This window comes from Chlorocebus sabaeus, chromosome 20 (genome assembly GCF_047675955.1).
Source record: "Chlorocebus sabaeus isolate Y175 chromosome 20, mChlSab1.0.hap1, whole genome shotgun sequence".
Taxonomy (NCBI): Eukaryota; Metazoa; Chordata; class Mammalia; order Primates; family Cercopithecidae; genus Chlorocebus; species Chlorocebus sabaeus.
In genome coordinates, this window is record NC_132923.1 from 134,534,505 (window position 1) to 134,560,188 (window position 25,684).

Genomic DNA, 25,684 nt, shown 5'->3' on the forward strand with positions numbered 1-25,684 from the left:
AGACCACACTGCCTGCAGCAGCTCCCCCAGGCCCCCTCCTCACACCCGGGCAGCACTCAGCACTACATCTCCATTTGCTCACTCAAGTCGCAGGGCCTGGGGGTTAGTGCCTCCGTCTTGTTTTGCTGGGGGCCTCCAGCATCTGGAACAGGAACGTGTGCTGAAGAAAACCACTCATGCAGGGAGAGGGGCACCTCCCCACTCTAGGTCCTGCTGCTGACCCCTTCCCCGAACACCAACCCATGGCCTCCAGGCCAGGGCCACATGAAGGACGGTGGGCCACTCTGGTGGCCTGGGTTCAGGGCGGGGCCCCACAGCTGAGTTCTGGAGGGAGGGCACAGACGACTGGGGGCTGGGAGGGGCCAGGTGAGGGGTGGGAACAGCGAGGGAGCCCTGCAGGAGGGTTGCCCAGCATGGCCCCAAAGCTGCTGGGGCAGGGCACGGCTGAAACTGCCAAGGAGTCCCAGAGCCCTGAGTGGCATCTAGCGAGGGCCCCTGACCCTGATCCCTGTAGACCCCAGCCCTTCCATGAGGGTGGCAGCCACTCCAGGGCCCAGCAGGGCCGAGGGAGAGGCAAGTGGTCTGGGCCCATGAGGCACTGGGCACAACCAGGTGTGGCACGAGGGTGCCTGGGCGTCTGCTGCCACCACGTGGCGGACTTTGAGGTCGCAGAGCCCAGGGTCCAGGCAGGAAAGCCCCTCAGCTGCCCCCAGGGCCCTGGCCCAGGCCCCTGAGGCCCAAGTGAGCCACCTGGACTTTGTCACTTCGCTTCTTGTTTCTTGGTTAAGGAGCTTGAGTTCTACGCTTTTTGTAAAGAAACGGTGGCGGCGACGGCGGATTTCAAGCTTTATTTACTCCTGGAGTGGTCCTGGGAGGAGAGGCGGCTCCTCAGAGCCGGAAACGGGGGCGGGAGCTGTTGGGTGCAGCCGGGAGGAGGCAGGGCCGGGCCGGGCCGGGGCGGGCCGGGGCGGGGCGGGCAGCCATCGGGGTAACGGAGGGGGCTCCGGCCGGGGCTGCCTGGACGGGAAAGGGGACACGGGCGGGGCTCCCCCAGCTGACCTCCCGCCCCACATGCCTGGGCCCCCCACCCTCACGCCAGGCCCCCCTCTGCGGTGCAGGACGAAGGAACCCTGGCCTCAGTTTCCCCACAGGCTGGGATCAGGGCCCCTGGGGTTCCGACTGGCTCGGAGGGGGCGGCCTCACTGCAGCGGTCTGGAGGCGGGGCCGGGGCGGGGGCGGGGCCTGGGGCGGGGGCGGGGCCGCGCTCACTTCCGCCCGGCGCGCTGGCTCTGATGGAAGCGGCGCGGAGGCCGCGGCTGGGGCTGAGCCGCCGGAGGCCACCCCCAGCGGGCGGGTGAGGCCGAGGGCCGGGCGGGGGCGCGGCCGGTTTTCCCGCTGCCACGTGCTTCCCGGCGCCCCCGCGGGCCTCCCGCTCTCTTCTCCCCCTGGGGAGGGCTTCCCGCCCCCGGGCCTACCCCCCACGCCCGTCGCCCCACCCCGCGCCGCCATTCAGCGCCCGCCTTGAGCCCCCCACTCCACGCCGAGCTTCCCCCGAGCTTCCCTCGCGCCTCCCCAGGCCCTCCCGCGCCTCTCCCATCATCGCGTCTCCCCTGAGCACCCCTCATCTGCCCACTCTATCTTCCGCAGGCCCTCCGCAATCTCCCCAACCATCGCCTCATCCCGCTGAGGACCCCACATTTTCACCCACCCCCCCGCCCCCAGTACCCCTTGTCTCCCCACTGTCTGCCCCAGCAGCCCTTCCCCCAACCCTGCCCGCCACGTCCCCCACCATCGAATTTCCCTCTGGTACCCCCCATCTCCCCGCTGTCTCTGCCCCAGGCCCTCCCGGGTGTCCCCCACCATAGCGTTTCCCCGGCTGAGTACCCCGTCTCCTTTTTCTGTCCGCCCCAGGCCTTCTGGCGGCCGCCCCTGGTTTCTCCTGGGGGGTGATGAGCGGGAGCGGCTCTGGGCCGAGCTGCTGCGCACGGTGAGCCCAGAGCTCACCCTGGACCACGAGGTGCCTCCACTGCCCGCCTTCCCTGGACAGGTGTGCCCACCGGGCCCATCGCAGCGGGGGAGGGGTTTCCAGGGCGAGAGCCGCCGCTGGGCGAGGCCCAACAACTCCATGTTGCAGGAGCCCAGGTGTGGCCCGGAGCCCACTGAAGTCTTCACTGTCGGACCCAAGACCTTTTCCTGGACGCCCTTTCCGCCAGACCTGTGGAGCCCGGGCCGCTCCTACCGGCTGCTTCGCGGGGCAGGAGGGCATCTGGAGTCCCCCGCCAGGTCCCTGCCCCAGCGCCCGGCACCTGATCCCTGCGGGGCCCCCAGGGTGGAGCAGCAGCCGTCCGTGGAGGGTACCGCCCTGCACCGCTGCCCCATGTGCCAGAAAGAGTTCGGCCCCAGGTGAGTGGGCCGCCCTGTGCCCCGCCCGGTTATCCATCAGTGTTTGGAAACCACAGCCGTTCAGAAGGTCAAGAGGTGGCCGAGCTCAGCGCTGGCTTTTAAAGCCCTGTTTCACACGTGGAAACGTGGCCCAGTGCTGTGGCCTGGCATGTCCGGGTGGCTGGCTATCACAGGTCTGGGGTCCCCCTGCTTTCCGTGCTCTGGGGGCAGGGCAGGCTGGGGGCCCACAGCGCAGAAGGAAGGCTGGGGAGCACTGGCCCCGGGTCCACCTGGCCATCTTGGAAGCTGGTGGCACCAGCGTGCCCAGGCCCAGAGCACGGAAACACCTTCCCGAGAGTGGGCCATGGGTTTTAAAAATGAAGATCATCTTTTTTGTCTGGAGATGCTTTTTCTTATTTTTGAAGCCCACTGTATACTTATATATATATTTTTAAGTAAAGGGGAATGGAACCCAGTTTTACTAAGAAGATAACCCAAACTGCCCAGTGCCAGGGCTCGTGTCTGGCGACCTCGGGGCCCTTGGCCTCCTGAGCAGGCACCTGGGGCCGGCGCTGTGTGAATGATGCTGGTTGGTAACTTTTGGTTGAGTTAATGGGCGGCAGGTTTCAGATCTCACGTGGCCAGGAGACCGGGTCCTTCAGTCATGCCTGATGCCCCTGGTCTTCTAGAAGCCAAAACAGCTCGGGAATGTGAAGGGACCAGAGTCCAAAGTTAGCAGCCAACAATAACAACAACAAAAGAAAAGGCCAGGCGTGGTGGCTCAAGCCTGTAATCCTAGCTCTTTGGGAGGCTGAGGCGGGCAGATCACGAGGTCAGGAGTTTGAGACCAGGAGTTTGAGGTCAATATGGTGAAACCCCATCTCTACTAAAAAGATAAAAATTTAGCCAGGCATGGTGGTGGGTGCCTGTAGTCCCAGCTACTTGGGAGGTTAGGAGAATCGCTTGAACCCGGGAGGCGGAGGTTGCAGTGAGCCGAGATCGCGCCACTGCACTCTAGCCTGGGTGACAGAGTGAGACTCCGTCTCAAAAAAAAAAAAAAAAAAAAAAAGGCCAGGCACGGTGGCTCAAGCCTGTAATCCCAGCACTTTGGGAGGCTGAGATGGGTGGATCGCGAGGTCAAGAGATCTAGACCATCCTGGCTAACACAGTGAAACCCCGTCTCTACTAAAAAATACAAAAAATGAGCCAGGCGAGGTGGCAGGCGCCTGTAGTCCCAGCTACCTGGGAGGCTGAGGCAGGAGAATGGCGTGAACCCGGGAGGCGGAGCTTGCAGTGAGCTGAGATCCGGCCACTGCACTCCAGCCTGGGCGACAGAGCGAGACTCCGTCTCAAAAAAAAAAAAAAAAAAAAAAGCACAAAACGACTGAATTAGTTATCAAAACCTGCAGCAGAAAACCTGTACAGGCAGTTCTTTAGGCGAGCCAGTACCCATCCAGAGAGAAGAAATGCCCTGGAAACAGGCTCCTCCAAAACGGGGCACTTTATGGAAGCAAGCCCTTCAGGGCCTGAGGTTGGGGTGAACCCCACGGCACCCCCAGCACCCCACCTCCACGTCACACATGGACAGCACAGGGAGGGGCCTGGTGACACATACGTGGGGCTTGGTGGGTGAGCAGTGCAAGGGCCAGGGCCCAGGGCAAAGTGCCCCCGCCCTCCTGGCAGTGCCCAGAGCCTGCAGTAGGACCAGAGCGTTTCTCAAAAACATATCCAGGCCCAGCCGTCACTGCACACGCCTCTTCCTCGGGTTGGCGCTTTGTGACTGTCGTAAACTACAGTGCTGTCCCACACGCTGATTCTGCTGAGGCAGGGGATTTTTTAATTGTGAAGACTTCTTGATTCCTGCCCATCAAAAGAAATCCCGGGGGCTGGGCATGCTGGCTCACACCTGTAATCCCAGCACTTTGGGAGGTTGAGGCAGGTGGGTTGCTGGAGCCCAGGAGTTTGAGACCAGCCTGGGCAACATAGCACGATCCCATCTCTAGATGCCTGGGCGTAGTGGCACCTGTGCCTGTGGTCCCAGCTCCTCTGGAGGCTGAAGTGGGAGGATTCCCTTGAGCCAGGAATTGGAGGCTGCAGTGAACTATGATTGCACCACTGCACTCCCGCCTGGGCGACAGAGTGAGATCCTGAATCTAAAAAAAAAAAAGAAAAAGTCCACAGATGGAAGGTGCTGTTGGGAGCCCTGGTAGAAATCCACGTTCTTGGCTGAAGCTCAGAGAGCCTTGTTGCCGTCAGGGCGCTGCCCCCTGCCCCCCGAGTAGGCGCTTTTGTCTTTGGATCGCCTGCTTTTCCAGATCATCTAAAAAAAGACTCCTGAAGACGAGGACATTCACGAGGAAAGAGTTGCCGTTTTGAGCTTTTTAAGCAGTTGCTGAGAGCTTGGCAGACTGCCTCGGTTTTTCCTAAGTAGGCGTCAGTGAAGTCAGGTCCAGGCCTTGGTGTGTCTGGAATGCTTCAAGCACATTCGAACACTTGATTGTAAGGGAGAGCCAGTACTTTGGAACGGAACTCACCCGAGGCTGTGGCCATGGCACAGGCAGGCTAGCTGGGAGACAAGCCCCGTGTCTTTGGGAACAAGGGTTTGCACGGCCACCCTGGGATGCCCTGGGACTCATGACCGGACAGGACCCCAGCAGGGAGGCCGCCTGGCTTGGAGGGTCTGGTCTAACAGCCGGACTTGGCTTTGAACCGTCGCCCTGTGCCGCACAGACGCCTGCTGAGCTCGGAGCCCTGGCGGCAGTGGGTCTGAGGAGTGGAGCTGCCGGCAGGCCTCCCATTTCTCGCGTCCTTGGTGTTCTCCGGGTCACCCAGAGAACTGTCAAATGCTGGATTTGACAAACTATGTAAAACGTTCTTTGTGTCTTTAAGGTCCTCTCGTGGTCCTATTTGGACATTTTGTGCATTTTCAGACACCTGCGGGTCACGTGGGTGGATGGGAAGCTGGGCACCTGGTGAGGGTGCTGAGAGCTGGAGCTGTTTTGTCTTTGTGGATGCGGTGAGGCCCTGGGTTGGTCATCGGGGTTGGTTGGTTGGTTGGTTTTTGAGAAGGAGTCTTGCTCTATCACCCAGGCTGGAGTGCAGTGTGCAATGGCATGATCTTGGCTCATTGCAACATCTGCCTCCCGGGTTCAAGCGATTCTCCTCCTGCCTCAGTCTCCTGAGTAGCCGGGATTACAGGCGCCACCACGCCTGGCTAATTTTTGTATTTTTAGTAGAGATGGGGTTTCACCATGTTGGTCAGGCTGGTCTTGAACTGACCTCAGGTGATCCGCCCGCCTCGGCCTCCCAAAGTGCTGGGATTAGAGGTGTGAGCCACCACGCCCGGCCGGTCGTTGGGATTTTAACAGCCCAGAGGCCCTTCACACTGCCAGGTGCCAGCTCACCCAGCAGCCCTGCTCCCCAGCCCACACGCAGAAGCCACCAGAGGCTTCTAGGCTGAGCCCCCGCTGTCCTGCAGTCGGGTTGGCCCCTCCACACTGCAGGGCCTGGATGTGTCTGCTCAGTAGCCGAAGCCTCACAGACAGGGCAGATGAGGCCAGGACAAAGCTCTTCCGCTGCAGGCAGGGGTCTGAAGGCATCTCAGAGGGCCCCCACCCAAGGGACACTCCCTGGAAACCCTGGGACAAGATGACCTCGGTTCAGATCTTAGGACCTTCTGGCAGCCTTAGAGAAAGCTTGTGGAGGGAGGGGCTGGTTCCCAGGATGGGCAGAAGCCAGAAAGTCTCAGACTGAGGGACCCTCGGGGGCTTCAGAAGGCACTGGGTGGCTCTGCCAGAGACAGAAGGTAGCTGATGGCCGCTGGAGCCGGCCCCGGGAGTGGGGGTCCAGCTATGGTCTGGAGAGGGGGACTTGAGGGTTGCAGTGTCCATACAGATGGGGCACAGGAGCCACAGGAAGGGACACGGCAGAGCCCAAGGGCAAAGCGGTGCTCCGTGGACTGGTCTGAGGGCAGAGGCTGTTGGGGAGCGAGGGCAGTGTGGCTGACAGGTGGACACAGGGACATGTTTCTGTGGACTTGGCCGCTCGGTGGGGGTGTATCCCCCAGCAGTGGTGTGTGAGCGATGGTCACTCTGATGGGACACTGGCCACTTGGCCTCCAGCAAGATCTAGGCCCAAGTCTAGGTTGAAGCCACTCGCTCAGTCAGCCCCGGGACGTCGTCCCCGGCGGCTCTGCTGAGCACGCCAGCTATGGCACCCCCGGGGGGTCATGACCGGAAGTCGACTGTCCTGGCTTCCAGGGCCACACCTTGGCCAGGCCGCGTGATGGCCGTTTCCGGCCGCTCCAGTTAGGCTGAGGGGGCCATGAGTGAGTGTGGCTCCTCCCTTGCAGGCTGACACAGCTGGATGTTGACAGCCACCTGGCCCAGTGCTTGGCGGAAAGCACAGAAGACCTGATGTGGTGAGCACCATCCAGGGAGCCCTGCGCAGTGTGCGGCGCCCGGATGCGCCCTCCTCCTGCAGAAGCCCCTCCTCTCAGCTCTCCAGCTTGTGCATTAAAGCAGGGCGGGCGCCTGTCTCTCTTTGTGTTGTGATGGAACATCTGTGTTTTTCTTTCTGACGTTTGGTTTAGGGCAGATTCACTGCAGTGAAATCAGAACCGGACACAGCCCCGGGCGGGTAAGCTGACCCCTTTCACCTGGCGCCCCGCTGTGGACAGCGGACGGGCTGAGGGCCGCTCGCTTTCATAACTTTGTGGACAGGCCTGGTTTGCTCACGTGCAGTCACGGTTTTGTCTTTTTTTTGAGACAGGGTCTCGCTCTGTCGCCCAGGCTGGAGTGCAGTGGTGCAGTCACGGCTCATTGCAGCCTCAGACTCCTGGGCTTGATGATCGTCCCACCTCAGCCTCCTGAGTAGCTGGGACTACAGGTGCGTGTCACCACACACAGCTACTTTTAGTACTTTTTGTACAGATGGAGGGGTCTTGCCATGTTGCTTAGGTTGGTCTTGAACTCCTGGGCCTGAGCAATCCTCCCGCCTTGGCTTCCTGAAGTGCTGGGATTACAGGCGTGAGCCTCCGGCCCCCGCCTCTGGTTGCGTTTTTTGTTGTTGTTGTTTTTGAGACAGAGTCTCTGTCACCCAGGCTGGAGTGCAGTGGTGTGGTCTCGGCTCACTGCAAGCTCCGCCTCCCAGGTTCACGCCATTCTCCTGCCTCAGCCTCCCGAGTAGCTGGGACTACAGGCACCTGCCACTATGCCCAGCTAATTTTTTTGTATTTCACTGTGTTAGCCAGGATGGTCTTGGTCTCCTGATCTCGTGATCTGCCCGCTTTGGCCTCCCTAAGTGCTGGGATTACAGGTGTGAGCCACCGTGCCCGGCCTTTATTTATTTATTTATTTATTTATTTATTTAATTTGAGATGGAGTCTCACTCTGTCATCCAGGCTGGAGTGCAGTGGCACAATCTCAGCTCACTGCAACCTCCGCCTCCTGGTTTCAAGTGATTCTCCTGCCTCAGCCTCCTGAGTAGCTGGGATTATGGGCATGTGCCACCACGCCTGGCTAATTTTTTGTGTTTTCTTTTTTTTTTTTTTTTTTGAGACGGAGTCTCGCTCTGTCGCCAAGTCTGGAGTGCAGTGGCCGGATCTCAGCTCACTGCAAGCTCCGCCCCCCAGGTTTACGCCATTCTCCTGCCTCAGCCTCCCGAGTAGCTGGGACTACAGGCGCCCGCCACTGCGCCCGGCTAATTTTTTGTATTTTTAGTAGAGACGGGGTTTCACCGTGGTCTCGATCTCCTGACCTTGTGATCCGCCCCACTCGGCCTCCCAAAGTGCTGGGATTACAGGCGTGAGCCACCGCGCCCGGCCTTGAGCCACCGCGCCCGGCCTGTGTTTTCAGTAGAGACAGAGTTTCACTGTGTTAGCCAGGATGGTCTCAATCCCCTAACCTTGTGATCTGTCCACCTCAGCCTCCCAAAGTGCTGGGATTACAGGCGTGAGCCCGTGCCCTGCCATCGGTCGTGTTTTAATTCCCCAAAATGAACTTGCAGCTGCAGCTAGTCATGAAAAAGGAAGGCTCCTGCCACCACGTGCTGCGGGCTGTGGGCCTGGAACTCCTCAACCCCTAGGTTGAAATTCTCACCACAAGGCGAGGCCTCTGCCAGGCCAGGAGGTCGGGCCAGCACCTCTTGATGGGATTAGTGCCCCGTAATGGAGACCCCGGGGAGTCCCTTGCTCCTTCCACTGTGTGGGACACAGGCCAGAAGAGGGCCCTCCTCTGGAGTCAAGGAGTCTGGCTGAAGCCCCGGGTCTGTGGTCACTTGTTAGGGCTGTGGGAGCGGAGACTCCCTGTGGTGTGGGGCTCCAGGGCCTCATCACCCGCCAGGGCTTTGAGGAGTTTCTGAGGAAGGACAGCAGCAGTGGGCATCTGGTTCACCCAGACCTGTCAGCCACTGTCTTTGCGGGCTCACGGTGCGAGTGGAGCAGCGTCTTCAGGGAGCTTCCTGTCCACTGCTGTTCAGCCCCCAGGTTCTGGAAAGCCGCGCTCTGCGGGCTCAGCCCTGACCCGTCTGTGGTGGCCGAGGGAACAGACCTGGGGGCAGACGTGGTGTGAAAATGAAAGATGAACACCCAGATGTCTGTATTTTCCTTTCAATGATGGCTACAGATAGAATGCGAAAAAGATGGAGCCATAAATGCAGATCACTAAGGGAAAGAAAACGCGACTCTGTGATTCCAACCCTAGAATGTCCTGGAAAAGGCAACACCGTGAGGACCTAAAACATCAGGGGGTGCAGGCGCTAGGAAGGCACAGGCGGAGCCCAGGTCATCTCCGGGGCGAGGACTTCCCTGCATGGCCCCACAGTGGTGAATCCAGTCACGCGCCTGTCCACCCCCACGGGACTGACAGCCTCTGGCGAGCTCGGCGGGAACTCTGGGCGTGGGGTGATGACGAGGGCAGGCCCAGCAGCTGTCAGCAGCGTGCCCTGTGGTGGGCAGGGCATGGGGACTCTGTGCTGCACCTTCTGCTCATTTTGCTGGGAGCCCAAAACGGCCCTGATATAGGCCTACTTAAGAAAATGGCTTCATGCCGGGCTCGGTGGCTCACGCCTGTAATCCTAGAACTTTGGAAGGCCGAGGCAGGCGGGATCACCTGAGGTCAGGAGCTCGAGACCAGCCTGGCAAACATGGAGAAACTAAAAATACAAAAATTAGCCGGGTGTGGGGCAGATGCCTGTAATCCCAGCTACTGCAGAGGCTGAGGCAGGAGAATCGCTTAAATCTGGGAGGTGGAGGTTGCAGTGAGCTGAGATCTCGCGACTGCACTCCAGCCTGGGCGAGACTCTGTCTCAAAAAAAAAAAAAAGAAAGAAAATGGCTTGAGAAACCTTTGCTTCTTGGAAACACCTACTTTTTTTTTTTTTTTTTGAGACGGAGTCTTGCTCTCTAGCCCAGGCTGGAGTGCAGTGATGCAGTCTTGGCTCACTGCAAGCTCCACCTCCCAGGTTCACGCCATTCTCCTGCCTCAGCCTCCCGAGTAGCTGGGACTACAGGCGCCTGCCCCTATGCCTGGCTAATTTATTTATTTTTTTTGTATTTTTAGTAGAGACGGGGTTTCACCCCGTTAGCCAGGATGGTCTCAATCTTCTGACTTCGTAATCCACCTGCCCCAGCCTCCCAAAGTGCTGGGATCACAGGCACGAGCCACTGCGCACGGCCCAAAACACCTACTTTTAATGATAATAATGATGTAAGCATTTTCATTAAAGTCTTTAATGGATGTATAAGACTTTGAAAAGGCTGGGCGCGGTGGCTCACGCCTGTAATCCCAGCACTTTGGGAGGCCGAGGCGGGCGGATCACAAGGTCAGGAGATCGAGACCATGGTGAAACCCCGTCTCTACTAAAAATAGAAAAAAAATTAGCCGGGCGCAGTGGCGGGCGCCTGTAGTCCCAGCTACTCGGGAGGCTGAGGCAGGAGAATGGCATGAACCCGGGAGGCGGAGCTTGCAGTGAGCCGAGATTGCGCCACTGCACTCCAGCCTGGGCGACAAAGCGAGACTCCGTCTCAAAAAAAAAAAAAAAAAAAAAGACTTTGAATGACCCTGGCCGTTGAGGGTGTCATCCATGGGAGAGCCGGTCAGCCACGGGCTCCATGGGCAGCTGCCCCACATCGCGCCCACGCAGGCCCACCGTGCAGCCCCCAAGTCACCAGAGTTCAGGAACCACTTCCAAAAGACACACCGTTGTGACCGGAGCCATTGGCAAATATCAGGATTTTTCAAAGCACACTTCAATACATCCTTCACTTTAATTTATAAAACAAATGACGGAATAGAAAAGTCTCCCCTCTGATGACCACAGCGTTACTCACATTGTGTAGAAGAACAGCCAGACTGGTAACTGGCACGCTGTTGGCAACACGGCAGTATTTAGGTCAGTGCCTTAAATATTTAACACATCAAGGAGGCTCATGGAAAGCAGTTGGCTTGTTAACCACTTCCGGGATACACTGGGGGTCTCCCACTCAAGGTGGGGTCCCAGCAGCCCCGCTCCCCCGGCAGGTGTGACTTCAGCGGCTGCAGGCTGTGCCCCGCTACCTGGACATCCCCATGCTGGTCTGGGACACCTGCGTGAGACCCAGGTCGGCTCCTGGACCCTGCCCTGGGGCTTCTAACTTTCTTTTTTTTTTTTTTTTGGAGACGGAGTCTCGCTCTCTCGCCCAGGCTGGAGTGCAGTGGCTGGATCTCAGCTCACTGCAAGCTCCGCCTCCCGGGTTTACGCCATTCTCCCGCCTCAGCCTCCCTAGTAGCTGGGACTACAGGCGCCCGCCACCTCGCCCGGCTAGTTTTTTGTATTTTTTTTTAATAGAGACGGGGTTTCACCGTGTTAGCCAGAATGGTCTCGATCTCCTGACCTCGTGATCTGCCCGTCTCGGCCTCCCAAAGTGCTGGGATTACAGGCTTGAGCCACCGCGCCCGGCCACTTCTAACTTTCTGTCTTTGGAGGGGAGTCTCACTGGCTAAGGTTGGGAGTGTGGCTGGAACCCATCTCCACATTCCACCCAGAAGCCTGAGCTGGGGGAGGGGCGGGGTATGCAGGGCCAGGGGCCGGCAGTGTGCCCAGCGCTGTTCTTGTCCCAGCACCTGGGGATCGGGTGTGAATCCACCACGTTGTGCTCAGCACCAGGCACGGAGTGGCACCCTGAGTGTAGGGTGGGCCACGCTCACCTGGTGGGTATGACCTTGAGGCAAGGCGAGGCGTGGCGCGAACCTCCTAACTTGAGGTTTTCCTTATCTCCTCCCGAAGCCACCAGCCGCACGGTGGGGTGGAGCGGCCCCTGAGTCATGGAGGCCTGGGGTCTCCGCCTGGCCAAGAGGGCTGCGTGGCAATTTCCACACCTGTGCACCAGGCCCCACTCAGAGGCACGAGGTGGTGCGACCCCCTCTCCAGAGAGCTCAGAAGACGGCTCCGCCACACCTGACACCTGGCAGCCGCAGACCTGCCTCTAGGAAGCTTGGCTCTGGGCAGCTGTCCCTTCACCGGAGGGGTGGGGGGACGGACAGCGCGGGCGTGTCCCGGGAGCAGGAGGGAGCGGAAGGTCTGCGCTGCTGGGAGGAGTGCCTGTGTTTCTGGATGTCTGTAGGGTCCTCATTTTTAACTTTAAGGCTGGGGTCCGTCACACACACAACTGTTAGTTTTCCCGAACTCTCAGTACTGTGTGACAGGTAAGAATATTTTCCAAAAATCAAACGCGTCGCACGAGGGATCGTGCAGGCAGTGCTTAGTGTGGTCAGAAATGGATTTGTGCAGATTTAGTTTTCAATTTTCTTTTTCTCTTTTTTGGTCTACTGTGCTTTGGTGAGCCACATTTTAGAATCGCTATGATCCAATTTCCCCCATCGGTCCAGTGAGCTGGCTGGCCCAGCTGCCACCTGCTTAAGGTGTCACTTTACCCTAGACCACAGCGGCTGGGCACACGCTCTGCAGGAACCACCACAGGAACTTACCGGGCTTTAGGAAACGGTGCGAGTTTGTACACTTCTTTTTTTTTTTTTTTTTTTTTTTTTTTTTTTTGAGGCGGAGTTTCGCTCTGTCGCCCAGGCTGGAGTGCAGTGGCCGGATCTCAGCTCACTGCAAGCTCCGCCTCCCGGGTTCACGCCATTCTCCTGCCTCAGCCTCCCGAGTAGCTGGGACCACAGGCGCCCGCCACCTCGCCCGGCTAGATTTTTGTATTTTTTTAGTAGAGACGGGGTTTCACCGGGTTAGCCAGGATGGTCTTGATCTCCTGACCTCGTGATCCGCCCGTCTCGGCCTCCCAAAGTGCTGGGATTACAGGCTTGAGCCACCGCGCCCGGCCAAGTTTGTACACTTCTTGATTGCGTGCGTCCCCACAGGCACTTACACTCCCGCCCCCACCTGTGTCCTGCTGGCTCCTAACCTGCCCCCCTCCATGTGGCTGCATCGGAGACGTGGGGCAGGCGCCACTCACGGAAAAAAGGCATCAGAGGGGCTTCCACATCATCGGAACTTTTATTCCTCAGGACGCTACACGCTCCCTTTCCTGGCGGGGCAGGTCAGTGCATCGAGTTCTGTTTCCGTGGAAAATGTGCACCTTGGAAACTGCGTGACAGCCCCTCAGCAGGGTCCCCGCGGCCACCGCGATGCAGGCTCAGCAGCAAGTTCCTCCAGCACGAAGCTGGCCTGCCCGGGCCCAGGTGTGAGGGACTATTCTGCTCCCAGCAGTGCCTGCCGACGCTTCCCTCCGCGGTCTCAGCGCAAGCGTCTGTCCCTGGCTGCCCTCGGAGCCGTGCCCAGCCTGGCATGCATATGCGGTGGTTAAGGATACAGTTAAAGGGTCAATCACGCATGTCCACGACAGAGACGCAGCGGCCTCACACCGACTCCTCGGTGGACAGCAGTAATGGGTTGATGTACTCGAAGCCTTCGAACTCCGACTGGTCGATCCTCTTTATGGCATCCCTGTGGGCAAAGGCGGCAGGGGGCGGGGGGGATGACCTGTGTTCATTCCCTCTGGGGAGGGGAGTCACATTCGCAGAAGAATCCTCCCCCAACGCCCACCGGAGAGAGGACACCAGGCGGGCGGGACTCAAGGGCAGGCCGGGTCACCAGCCGCCCAAGGTGCCGGCCTGCCATGGGGCTGCCCGGGGGGGTGCTCCGGGGTTCCCGCACCCAGTGGGACTTACTCATCGTCTGGGGTCAGCTGCACCGGCTCGCTGGTGAACTGTGTGTCAAAGTTGTCCAGACCGTAGTCGTCTGTGATCTGTGGCTGGAATGGAGGGAGCGCCTGCTTCTTCTCCAGCTTGCAAAAACAAGGCAAAAAGGGCCAGCTCCGCGCGGGCATCATCCCTACCAGACTGAGTGTTCTGCATGCACTTGAATCCCAGAATGAGACACTAAGAAACTCAGCGTTTCAATCTGCCTAGTGTTTGAATGCCAAGTGTTCCTTCTTAACAACACAAAATCTAGAAAATCTCCAAAGTCAGAAAAATTGTTGTCGAGCTGCGAGGAACGCCGCAAGTGTGGGCCACGCTGGCCACATGTGGGATGGAGCGGGACCCCCGGCCACCCTTGTGAGGCCACCCCCTTCCTGGGGGTCCTTGTTGAGAGGGGCACCAATGCTAACTGGCTGAACAAGCCATCTCATGACGTCTTGGAACCCTGACCATAAAGGCGCAGGACCTGGCCACAGCACCCTGCCTGCACCGGTACCGCACGATCCATCTGTCAGGAGCCTCCTGCCGGCCCATTTCTGCCTATCCAGGCATCGACTTCAGAATCTCAGGTGTTGCTTGGCAGGAAAATGCCCAGCAGGTGGGCCTGGGCCTCGGCTCAAGGCTCACTTCTGGCCACTGCGTACTGGGCCTTGGTGATGCACCTGTGCCAGGGAGGGCAGAATGCTGGTGCCTGGCACAGGTGCCACAACACACACAGGTGAGGACAACGAAAGCCCCTCAGTTCCCCTGACTCATGGCCACTTGTCCCAGTGACACAGCTATGCTCTCTCACCCACCCACAATAGGGTCTGAATGTGCCCCCCAGATTCACGGTGAGAAACTCATTCCCCAGAGCAACAGTGTAGGAGGTGGGGCCCGATGGGAGCCCTGCCCTCACAGACGGATTCCTGGAGCTGTCAAGACAGCTTGGGCATGGATTCCTCTCTGCCTTTTGCCATGAAGGCACGTGGTCTTCCTCCCCTCTCCCCTCCGGGGAATGCGGTGTTTGGGCATCCTCTTGGAAGCAGAGATCTGGCCTCACCAGACACCAAGCCTGCTGGCACCAAGACCCTGGACTCCCAGCCTCCACAGCTGGGAACCACCTCTGCTCCCTGGAAATAACCCAGGCTCAGGTATTCTGTTACAGCAGCACCAAGACAGACATTCACCCTCTCCCTCCCTCCCTGTCTAACCCACTCCGACTCACCCTCTCCCTCCCTTGCTCTCCCACTCACTCATTCACTCGCTCACTCTCTAGCCCACTCTTTTTTTTTTTTCTTTTTGAGATGGAGCCTCGCTCTGTTGCCCAGGCTGGAGAGCAGTGGTGCGATCTCGGCTCATTGCAACCTTCAACTCCCTGGTTCAAGCTACTCTCCTGCCTTAGCCTCCTGAGTAGCTGGGACTACAGGCGCCCGCCACCACGTTTGGCTAATTTTGTTGTTTTTTTTTTGAGACGGAGTCTCGCTCTGTCTCCCAGGCTGAAGTGCAGTGGCGTAATCTCAGCTCACTGCAGCTCCACCTCCCAGGTTCACGCCAGGTTCATGCCTCAGCCTTCTGAGTAGCTGGGACTACAGGCGCCGCCACCACGCCCGGCTAATTTTTTGTATTTTCAGTAGGGACGGGGTTTCACCGTGTTAGCCAGGATGGTCTTGATCTCTTGCCCTCGTGATCCGCCCGCCTTGGCCTCCCAAAGTGCCGGGATTACAGGCGTGAGCCACCGCGCGCGGCCCTCTCTAACCCACTCCCACTCACTCACTCATATGCTGGCTCACTCACTCTCTAACCCACTTTCTCTCCTTCCCTTCCCTTGCTTGTTCTCTAGCCCATCCTCCCACACTCATTCACTGCCCCCCCACCCCGCCAGGTGTGTGTTCCTGTGCAAGACTGAGATCCAGCTGTCAGCAATAGGCACCATTTGACCCCAGCCTCGTGGAGCCACCATTCACCAGGCTTGAGGGGAGGACGTAACGTCGCTCTGCTCCCTTTAGTGCCAGCCAGGATGGGGCTGGATGGGTGCGGCTGGTGAAAAGAATGCAGCCCCCCAGTCGCTCTCCGAGGCCCCTGCAGACCAAGCAGAACCGCCCAGCTCACAGGCGGATTACAGGGCACCCAGGAGCCGCCTTCCCTCCGGAAGAGCCAAGAAGGATCCCAAGACCAGAAATGCCCCCAGCGTGGCTGTGCCTGTCCCTGGTGCCCTACTTGCTGGGGGGCAGCACCCCAGATGTACCCTGCCCATGCTGGCACCACAGGGATCCCCATCCTCAGGACCCTCCAGTCATTCAAGCTAGAATTGGCGGGTTTCTGCCCTATAGGCATCGGCTTCCGAATCTCAGGTGCTGCTTGGCAGGAAAATGCACAGCAGGAGGGGCTGGGCCTTGGCTCCAGGCTCCCAGGCGCACCCCCCGCTCTCCACTGTGGGGTCCAGGGTGGTCAAGAACAGCCACAACAACAAAAGCCAAACTGGGGACAGAATCATGGAAAAAACCCTCATAGGCTTTTGGGAACTTACAAAGAAATGCTCACATACATTCTACTAACGTGGCACCTACTAGGACCCCACAGAATAGACAAACTTCCACGTCAGGCTGGACACGTGTCAGGGCTGTGGCCGTCTCAAAGTGGGGCCACCGGCAGCATCCATGGCCAGGCCACTGGGTGGAGACAGTGCTGGGGAGGAGCTGGAGGGACCAGGGCTGTCCCCTCAGGCAGAGCGGGTCACCTGTGGTGTGTGCACAGCAGGGTTGTGGGGACACAGGATGGCCCCTTCATCAGTTACCTACATTCTTTGATAAAATTCTACATTCTTCCTGATGAAATGTGGAAAACGGGGTATTTTTCCACCTGAGTCCTGGGCTGCTTTATAAACAAGTGGCAGGGTGGGAACAGAGCAGGACTCAGCTGGAGCTGGCTCAGTGTCCTCCAGCCCCTGGCCCAGCCCATTCTCTGCTCCGAGGGCTCGAGGTTGCCTCGGTTTCCCTGACAGCATCCCCAAGGGCCAGCGTTGCCTCCTCTTCTTGCTCAAAAGCCTAGTGCCCATCTCTGCAGCTGGAATGTGGGCTCCAGGTCGGGGCCCATGGTGGCCTGATGCCTTTTCCCACCGCTGCTCCCTGCACCCAGCCCATGCATGGACACCCTGGCCTCTCAGAACAGTGTATCTGAGTGCACACTGGCCCCAGGTCGGACACTGTGGCTGCGACCACAGTGACCTGAGATGCAACAGGGGGCCTGCTCTGTGTCAGTGACCTGAGATACAACAGGGGGCCTGCTCTGTGTCAATGGGGCTGGGGGCCCAAGGGCTCCAGTTCTGAAGGGACATCTGAGAAACAGCCTGAGGGAGCTGAGGGCTGGAGCCTGGGGAGGGCACAGCCATGCAAAGGCCCCGTAGTGGGCACATACCTTGTGTGCTGGGGGCCACAGAGGGACCCCATGAGGCCTGAGTGAAGGGGCTGAGGAGGAAGACACTTTTGGACACAGGAGGACACTGCTCTCCATAGGGCCAGGCAGGATGCTGGTGGCCTGGAGGAGGTGGCAGGGGTAGGGCGGGGAGCAGCAGCAGGGCTAGGGGGCTGGGCTAAGGCCTGCGTGGCAGAGCATGGTCAGGCACAGGATGGATGGGCCCTGCATGTGCTGGGCAGGGCCTGGAGGCGTCCAAGGGGACAGCACGCCGGGGTCTGCTTTGGCCACACAGAAACATCCCAGAGCCAGTTTGGCAATGATCGGGGGAGGTCCCTGAGACCACCCGGCACTGTTAGGGTGATGACTGGTGAGCACCTGGGCTGCCACCGGATGCAGGGCCGGGCCCAGAAGGCAATGCCCCAGGGGCAGCATGGGACTCCCAGGCTCCTGGTGTGCAAATCACAGGAAACACCCAGAGAACCCTGGGGTGGCGGCACAGCAGCGGTCATCCGAGCATCCAAGTCATCCGTGCGTCCGAGTCATCCGTGTGTCTGAGTCATCCGTGCGTCCGAGTCATCCATGCGTCCGAGTCATCCGTGCGTCCGCGTTATCTGTGCGTCCACGTTGTCTGTGGATCTGAGTTGTTCGTGTGTCCACGTCGTCTGTGCATCCATGTCATCCGTGTCCACATCATCTGTGTGTCCACGTCATCCGTGCGTCCACGTCATCTAAGTGTCCACGTCATCTAAGTGTCCACGTCATCCATGCGTCCACATCATCCATGCGTCCACGTCGTCTAGGTGTCCACGTCATCCGTGCGTCCACGTCGTCTAGCTGTCCACATCGTCCGGGCGTCCATGTCATCTAGGTGTCCATGTCATCCACGCATCTGTGCATCCGAGTTGTCTGTGTGTCTGCAGCCGGTCCCCACACATTTTCATAAACACACAGGTCGGCCTTAAAGCCCCACCAAGGTTCCACCACTCAAGGCTCCAGCTGGAGGCCCCACACCTGCCCTGTGCCACGCAGCATGGGGTGGACAGAGGGGTTCGTGGGTGGCCAGGCCAGGGCACTGCTGCCTTCTACACACTCCAGGCTTGAGAGTTTTACAGCCACACAGCTTGGCCCTGGGTAGTGGGGCTGGCACCAACCCAGCTGTGAGGCCTGTCCCTCTCCATGCGGTCACAGCTATGATCCCCACTTCTGACGGCCTCCACTGCCCCACATCTCCCACAACTGCCTCCCGTCCATTCCCACCCCCCGCCCAGACACAGGCCATCTCTCTGTGGGCCTCTTGTCACCTGCCCTCTTCTGTGTCTTTCTGTTTTTCCCTCTCCTGCCACCGGCTCCTTGCGCAGCACACGACGTGGCCGGGTTCCACCCGCCGAGCTCCTAGGAACATGCCTGTCGCGCGTGAGGCAGTCCTGAGGCTCCCACGACACGAAGCATCAGAGTCCTCGCTCCTCCTGGGAGCCTCCCACCGGCAGCCCCAGGCCCACGTCATGGACGTCAGAGTCCTCGCTCCTCCCAGCAGCCTCCCACCGGCAGCCCCAGGCCCACGTCATGGACGTCAGAGTCCTCGCTCCTCCCGGGAGCCTCCCACCGGCAGCCCCGGGCCCACGTCATGGACGTCAGAGTCCTCGCTCCTCCCGGCAGCCTCCCACCGGCAGCCCTGGGCCCACGTCATGGATGTGATGGAGGTGGGAGGGGCAAACTGCTCCTGGCCCTGAGGCAGAATCTCCAGCAACGTGGGCAGCAAATGACTCTGAAGAGAAAAGGCTGTCACCACGCGAACGTTTCCATCCAGGGGGAGATGAGTTCACGCAGCACCGCCCGGCTATGGGGGACGCGTGGGGTTGGGCAGCAGGTGGTGGCTCAGCTGTTAACTCGCCACCCCTGTTCACATCAGTGGGGAGCTGGGACCACGCTGGGAAATCCATCACTTCAAATCCCAGACTCCTGATATACACAAGCACACATCACGTGATCCACAAATACTCGGGCTTTGTGATGCGCTAAGTACCAGGGGTCCTGCAGGGATGGGGACCCTCTTAGAGTGGCAGCCCCAGTCAGCAGGCCAGGACGTGCTGTCCGGGCCCAGTTCCTTCAGAATGAGCCTGTCTGTCACTCAAAGCTCACCCGGGACAGGCCCAGCAACTTCCCCACGGCCTTTGCTCCCACAGCCGAACTGGAGGACTCAGGACATAGGAGCCTGAGGACGCGCCTGGACTGGTGGAGGGTGGCGTCTGGACACGGCCCATGGGAGCTCCCGACAAGATGAGCACCACCTCCTGGTGCAGGGGCAAGGAAGGGGGATCTGCCCTGCTGGCGGGGCCCTTGGCACACACCGCCTCTCTTCTCCAGGGCAGCGTGCAGAGAGGCCGGGCTCCAGGAGGAAAGCAGGGTTGGGGACCTGGTGCTGGGCCCCAGAGCCACACCCCAGTGGCAGCAACTGCCCGAGTGGTGCTGGTTCAGCTGGGGGCAGGCCAGGAGGGGCTGGGGCGGCTCTGGGGTGACTGTGACCCCGTTCCAGCTTGACCCTCGGCGGGCGGGCACTGTGTCCTTTCACCATCCACCCTGCTGCTCCCACTGCCTTCCCCACAGTCCGTGAAAGAGACCCCGAGTCCACAGGTGGGGACCGGGGCCTCACGCATGCCCCACTCCCACACGGAGCTGACACCCACCAAGGGACTGTTCTCAAGCTTTGCCCACTATAGCCCATGGAACTAAGTCCAGCACAGCACCTAGGGGGCCCCCAAAGGGACCAGAAAGCAGCCGCTGCAGGAACAGGTGGCCCCCCTTGAAAGGTGAGACTGAGACCACCGGACCTGCAGCTGTGCCCTGAGCACCTGCCCAAGAGAAACGAACACAGAAGCGGGTTCACAGGTGTTCACAGCAGCACGATTCACAATGGCCAGAAAGTAGAGGCCACCCTATGTCCACTGAGGGTGGATGCAGCGGTGCGGTCTCCATGCGGTGGACACAGTGAGTGGGGTTCAGCACAGGAAGGAGGCAGCGCCACGTGCTACTGCGTGGGTGCACCTTGTGGAGACGATGCTGAGGGGAGAGGGCAGGCACAAAAGGCCGCGGCATGCCCAGGTCCATTTCCATGACCATTTCCATGACACGTCCAGACCAGGCAGAGCCACAGAGCCTGGCGGAGCAGCCACTGCAGGGCGTGGGGAGAGGCTGGAGTGGGTTCGGGTCTTCTCTGGGCACAGGGTGATGAAAGTGATGGCAGTGATGTCAGATAACTCGGGGCCTGCTCAGAACCACTGAGTTGTGGACGTTGGGTGAATGGGGGGAGCACCTTCCTTCTGCTGAGGTCACATGGTGCACTGCATGGAGGTGGTGGTGACCCCACACCAGCCCTGCTGAGGCCAGCTAAGGCAATCTGACCTGAACAGTCACACTTCTTCCTAAAAGCCCCAAGAGCTGATGGGCGGCAAGGAAATGGCAGAAGCAGAGCCGGCGGTCGGTGGCAAGCCCTTCGTGGGCCTCTCAGGCCGTGACGGAAGTCACAACGCAGCCCGCGGCAGCCAGGAAGAAGTAAGTGATGGGAAGTTGCTCACGCGGGCAGTCATGGGGGTGATTCTGCAGTGGTGGAACCCAGGTGGGAAGCCAGGGCCACTGACTGCCTTCCAAGAGACAGCCCACAGCCCGTGTGTGCTGGAGGTCACCTGGCGTGCTCACTGCAGGAACACAGACCTCTCCCAGCTGGAGGCCAAGGGTGGCCTCGTGGTCCCCTTGAGTTCTGGCTGGGGCAGGGTTGGACTCACGCTCAGATTAGACAGTGCTCCGAAGAGGAGCCCCTCACTCTGCAGGCAGTCATCTGTTCTCATCCGTCCACTTCCGGTAAAGCAAGAGTGGTTGAGAGACAAGATCAGGGGCCCGGCTGGCATCGAGGCTGCACCCAGCATTGGACTCTCCCGCGGTGCTGGTGGGCCCAAGGTGGGCGTGGAAGAGAGAGGGTGGGAAAGGCACAGTGGAGACTCAGCTGAGACAGGTGAGGGGAGGTGGCTGGGAGCGGGGATGTTGGCTCCTCATGTGATTCTACTAAGCACCTGCCACGGGCTCAGCTGTGTGGCATGTGGACCCGAGTATGTGTGTGTGGATCAGAGGGGTTCTGTGGGCCAGAGATGGGGATGCCACCACTAACACCAGCTAGGCCAGGTGTGCCTGAGATAGACAGGGGAACGCCACCACTAACGTCGCTAAGCCAGGGGTTCCTGGACCAGAGAAAAGGGGACGCCACCGCTAGCCTCCTCCTGGGCCTGAGGATGACAGTCAGAACCAAAGGCAGGTCTCTTCTCCCTCATGCTCCCAGAGGCATACACTTAAATGAAGAATTTGCGAAGTTGATTCTGTAGCAGGTGCCTATGCTCAGAACATTTCTAAGTGTGTGCATCTGACAACCCCACAACAGAGGATGGCCCTGGGCTCTGGAAGGGCTGTGTGCGGGCACGTTTTGACCACCTGACTCCACCTTCCCCCACGCTCCCACACATGCACAGGCAAAGCAAGTCCTTTGACTAGAAAGTGACTTGTTGGGTGGACAAGGGCCCCCACTGACCACAAGGACCGGGGAGTGACCCCCTGCGCTGGCCAAGGCTGCCTGGAAAAGTCGGGTGGGTGGGGGAGGGGAGCTCCCGCTGCCTCAGAGCTGGGCTTTCTCCTGGTTCAGTTCCGCCTCCTCCGAAATGCACTTAATGAGCTATCCAATCTGCTTTTCTTCCTCAAGAGTATATTTGAAAGGTTTTACTTTCGTAGCTCTGCAACCATTTACACAGCTGGAAACAAATTTCACAGACGGTCCTCAGCTTCAGACAGGGTCACCTCCCAACAAACCCTCCATGTGCTGGAAACATCCTGGGTGGGGAGTGTGCTTCCCACAGAACCCACGACCAAGCGGCGCAGCCTCGCCTGCCTTAACCTGCCAGACGCTCACGCCAGCCCACCATCTGACAAAACCGCCTGTACGCTGACCCCTCAGGGCATCCGGCGCCTCCTGATCACGTGGCCCGCCCGGGCTGCGGTCACCGCCCTCATCACCCGAGAGTACTGACCTCACATGGCCAGCTGGGGAACGGTCAAAACTCAAAGCAGTTTTTACCCAATGCGCCCTGCTCATACGCCACCGAAATCAGATTCTTAAATCGAGCCAGTGTACGTCGGGCCCTGCTCACAGACTCACTCTCCTTCAATACCCGGCGCTAAAGCTGAAGCCTTGAACGCTGCCACTGCTGGTCCCGTCCAGCAACTGCTGATAAAACCAGCCACAAAACTAAAGCAAACGCCCTGCTCTAGGACGGCCCCCACTGTCAGATCCCTGTGGAACCAACAGCCAATGTGCTCACAGGCCAGGACACACGTGCCACTAGCTCCCGGCCACACCGAGCCAGCACAGTCGGAGGGTGCCAGGAAGCGCCATGGGCCAAACTCGTCCGGCCCCTCACTCTCCTGGCTCCGGAGGACGAAATGTGTCTCCCCATCCCTCCTCGGGGCCCTGGGGGCGGCCTCCCATTCCCAGCTGACCTTTCTGGGAGACAGGAGCCTTGGCTCCACACAGGTGGGGCCGTGCCAAGGACCAGCCCAGCCCGGGGGTGCGTGAGCTCACACAGCCCGCCTGGCCCGCGCAGCCCTGGCTCTGTCCACCACTGGTGGGGGGTTGGAGGGGTGGGAGTGGGGTTGGGGTAGATACTGGGGTTGGGGTGTGGGTTGAGGGTTGGGGTTGGGTTGGTGGAGGGGTGGGGGTGGGGTTGGGGGGTTGGAGTGGGGTTGGGGTGGATACTGGGGTTGCGGTGTGGGTTGAGGGTTGGGTTGAAGTTGGACTGGGGGTTGGGTTGGTGGAGGGGTGGGGATTGGAGTGGGGTTGGGGTGGATACTGGGGTTGTGGTGTGGGTTGAGGGTTGGGTTGAAGCTGGACTGGGGGTTGGGTTGGTGGAGGGGTGGGGGTTGGAGTGGGGTTGGGGTGGATACTGGGGTTGGGGTGTGGGTTGAGGGTTGGGTTGAAGTTGGGCTGGGGGTTGGGTTGGTGGAGGGGTGGGAGTTGGATGGATTTGGGGTTGGGGTGGATATTGGGGTTGAGGTGGCGGCTGGGGTGGGGGTGTTGGGTTTGGGGTGGGGGTTGGGTGGATATTGGGTTGGGGTTCGGGTGGGGTGGGGGTTGCATGGATTTGGGGTTGGGATGGCGATGGGGGTGTAAATGGGCTTTGTGATGCTTTACCAGGTCCCAGTCTATGCTGCGGAAGAACGCGTGGGACTTGATGTCTGAAAATCCAGTCTGTGGCCGGCAGCCGAGCCTCTCTTTGGGGTCCTGGAGGTTAGAGTTCAAACAAGGACAAGTCAGCCCCATCCCGGAAGCCCCAGGACCCGCTCTCCTTGGTGGCTGCTCCTAGTGCTGACAAGCCCTCCCCGGATGCTCTGACCCAGCGGGTGGAAATCAGACGTTTCCTTTACTGAAAGCTCCTTCCCCCACGTTAGGCTTCGTTCCGTTTTCCTTGGGCACACGTTCTCATTTTGTTAGGTGTGAGTAAAAACGGACGACTCACAGAACAGAGCTCATATACTGAAGCGGAAAATCAGCCCACACACCCGATACATAGCAGCCGACGTGAAAAAATGGCCAACAGCCGTGACTGGCCCTCTGCCCACCGACACCGAGGCCACAAACGAGTTTGTCAGCATGGCCAGAAACGTACCTTATTTAAAAATCCTTTTAAAACATGGGAGGCTTTGACGGACAGGAAGCGGGGGATCCGGATGGGCTTCTCCAGGATCACTGCAAGGGCGGAGCCTGGTGAGCACTTCCCCGTGTGTGTGCGATTTGCCCAGCGCCGCCCAGACTCCTATTCTGAGCAGGAGCTTTGGGAGCTCAGACTTGGGGCCCTGGAGCCCCCTCCCTTCCTACAGCCCAGCAATATCTATAACCCGAAGTCCCGCCGGGTCCTCCCTGGGCCTCCCGGTTACATGCGCTGGCTTGTGTCATGGGAACGGGCGTGAACCAGCGGCTCCCCCTCCTCAGCCCCAAGATCGCAGATGCATGGGTGCCTCTGCACGCTGGCCACCAGAGGGCACAGCGGAGAGAGCCGCGTTCCCGGACCCCCACATCCCGTGGCACTGAATTCCAGACCAGAAGCAGGTCCTGGGGCCTCCAGGTGGGAAGGAGCCCATGATGATGGCTGTGGGTTTGGGGGGCGAGGGCTGTGCTTTCAGCTCCGTACAGCCAATAGCTGGGGCTCCAGGATGTGCTGCTGGCCAGGGCAGGAGAGAGTTGGAGCTGAATCGGGACAGGTTCTCTTTCCTGCTGACCCACAGGTGGGGTCACCCCACCCCACGGCCCGGGGAGTGGCGTGTGGGACAAGGTCCGGCCAGGAGGAATCGTTCCTGGTATACTTTGTGTGGCACTGCTGTTCCGGGCCCCCACAGGACCCCTCCACCTGCACCTCTGAAAAGGAAGGAAGGCAGTCACGCAGGTGAGGGGGACGAACGCGCAGCGGGGCACACACCTTGGAAAAGGTAGTCCTCTGTGTTCATGTCCGGGTTGTCAGTGATGATGTCGAATGGCGAGCGCCCGGCCATCATCTCAAACATGAGGACGCCCAGTGCCCACCAGTCCACGCTGAACCCTGGGGGAGAGCACGTGGCCGTCACCCAGTGGGGCCACGTGGGCCGGCAGCAGGGCGAACCTGGCTGGGGTTGGTTTTCATGCCCAGTTGACATGAGTGAGAGCCAGGGTCGAGTGCGCGGCACACAGGCCTCTGCGGCTTCCACTTCCTAGACAGAACCAGCACCTCCGCCTGGCAGCTCGGCCTCCCTGCCACCGTCCCTGACACTATGGAGGCCTCCCGGGCTGTCTCTGGGCTGTCAGTCCTGCCAGGGCACCTGACCACAGAGGCACAAGGCACTGGTGGATCCTGTGGATGACCCTCCTCTCTCGTTTCTGCATTTACAGATCTAAGCTTGAAGAAGCCCTTTCGCTGCAATAACAGAAAGACTCTCCCGGGTTTTCTTCCACAGTCATTTTGTGTTTTTTTTTTTTTTTTTGAGACAGAGTCTCGCTCTGTCGCCCAGGCTGGAGTGCAGTGGCCGGATCTTGGCTCACTGCAAGCTCCACCTCCCGGGTTTACGCCATTCTCCTGCCTCAGCCTCCCGGGTAGCTGGGACTACAGGCGCCCGCCACGTCACCCGGCTAATTTTTTTTTGTATTTTTTAGTAGAGACGGGGTTTTACCGTGTTAGCCAGGATGGTCTCGATCTCCTGACCTCGTGATCCACCCGTCTCGGCCTCCCAAAGTGCTGGGATTACAGGTGTGAGCCACCGCGCCCGGCCCATTTTGTTTTTTAAAAATGTTCAAGTAGCCAACCTGATGGGAACGTGTTCCAGCGAATGGGGGTGGGAGGCCCTGAGCAGTTTTGCCCAAGGACAGCAGCTGCCCCTGGGTCCCCAGAAGTCCCCCTGCTCCCTGCTGAGGTGAGACGCTGCCGCTGTCCCCCCCAGAATCCCCATCCCGAGCTGGGTTCTAGAATGGATTCCAGTCCTCCAATCTGCTATCTGTCCTTCTCTGGCTACGGAGACTTCCATCGCGGCAGCTGGGGAGCCCAGTTATCCCAGGGGTGAGTGACCTGCCCACCCTTCCTGCCCCACCCCCATTCTGATGGCAAAAAAAAATGTGTAAAAACATCTGAAGGCACACTCGTGTATGCCTCATTGAAA

General features: G+C 59.6%; 2 protein-coding genes and 2 pseudogenes across 10 annotated transcripts in view; 3 read left to right on the top strand and 1 right to left on the bottom strand.

Annotated features, from left to right (window-relative positions):
* Positions 1-1,232: 1,232 nt before the first annotated feature.
* On the top strand, positions 1,233-20,210 carry LOC103225774 (Fanconi anemia core complex-associated protein 20). 6 transcript variants are annotated; one of them, XR_012089829.1, is made up of 7 exons: positions 1,233-1,354; positions 1,912-2,047; positions 2,135-2,403; positions 6,734-6,802; positions 6,974-7,020; positions 12,881-14,706; positions 18,328-20,210. XR_012089829.1 is itself a non-coding variant. In XM_007980941.3 (6 exons), exons 1-5 carry the CDS (start codon positions 1,293-1,295, stop codon positions 6,990-6,992), a joined length of 555 nt encoding a protein of 184 aa, XP_007979132.1. In that variant the 5' UTR covers positions 1,233-1,292; the 3' UTR covers positions 6,993-7,020; positions 12,881-16,384. The 6 variants fall into 6 exon arrangements, 4 of the variants coding, with proteins under 4 accessions (XP_007979132.1, XP_037841105.1, XP_072864030.1 ...); XR_012089830.1 differs by having other exon boundaries at positions 12,881-14,291; XM_007980941.3 differs by lacking the exon at positions 18,328-20,210 and having other exon boundaries at positions 12,881-16,384.
* Positions 10,464-16,384, top strand: LOC119619266 (uncharacterized; annotated as a pseudogene).
* Positions 12,856-25,684, bottom strand: part of PRKCZ (protein kinase C zeta) — a 142,640-nt gene continuing 129,811 nt past the window's right edge. For all 4 annotated transcript variants that reach the window (XM_073007928.1, XM_007980936.3, XM_007980934.3 and 1 more), the window contains 5 exons: positions 24,478-24,597; positions 23,671-23,750; positions 23,196-23,285; positions 13,544-13,659; positions 12,856-13,319 (listed from right to left, as the gene is read on the bottom strand). In XM_073007928.1, the coding sequence (XP_072864029.1) occupies positions 13,232-13,319; positions 13,544-13,659; positions 23,196-23,285; positions 23,671-23,750; positions 24,478-24,597 (494 nt within the window). In that variant the 3' untranslated portion in view covers positions 12,856-13,231. The remainder of the gene's footprint in view (positions 13,320-13,543; positions 13,660-23,195; positions 23,286-23,670; positions 23,751-24,477; positions 24,598-25,684) is intronic.
* On the top strand, positions 13,905-16,384 carry LOC140709433 (uncharacterized; annotated as a pseudogene).

Excerpts from the sequence above, each read along its gene's own strand:
- LOC103225774 (XM_007980941.3), top strand. The coding sequence starts at position 1,293 with ATGGAAGCGGCGCGGAGGCCGCGGCTGGGGCTGAGCCGCCGGAGGCCA. Across the intron at positions 2,048-2,134 it reads TGCCCGCCTTCCCTGGACAG|GAGCCCAGGTGTGGCCCGGA; the intron begins GTGTGCCCACCG and ends TCCATGTTGCAG. Across the intron at positions 2,404-6,733 it reads CAGAAAGAGTTCGGCCCCAG|GCTGACACAGCTGGATGTTG; the intron begins GTGAGTGGGCCG and ends CCTCCCTTGCAG.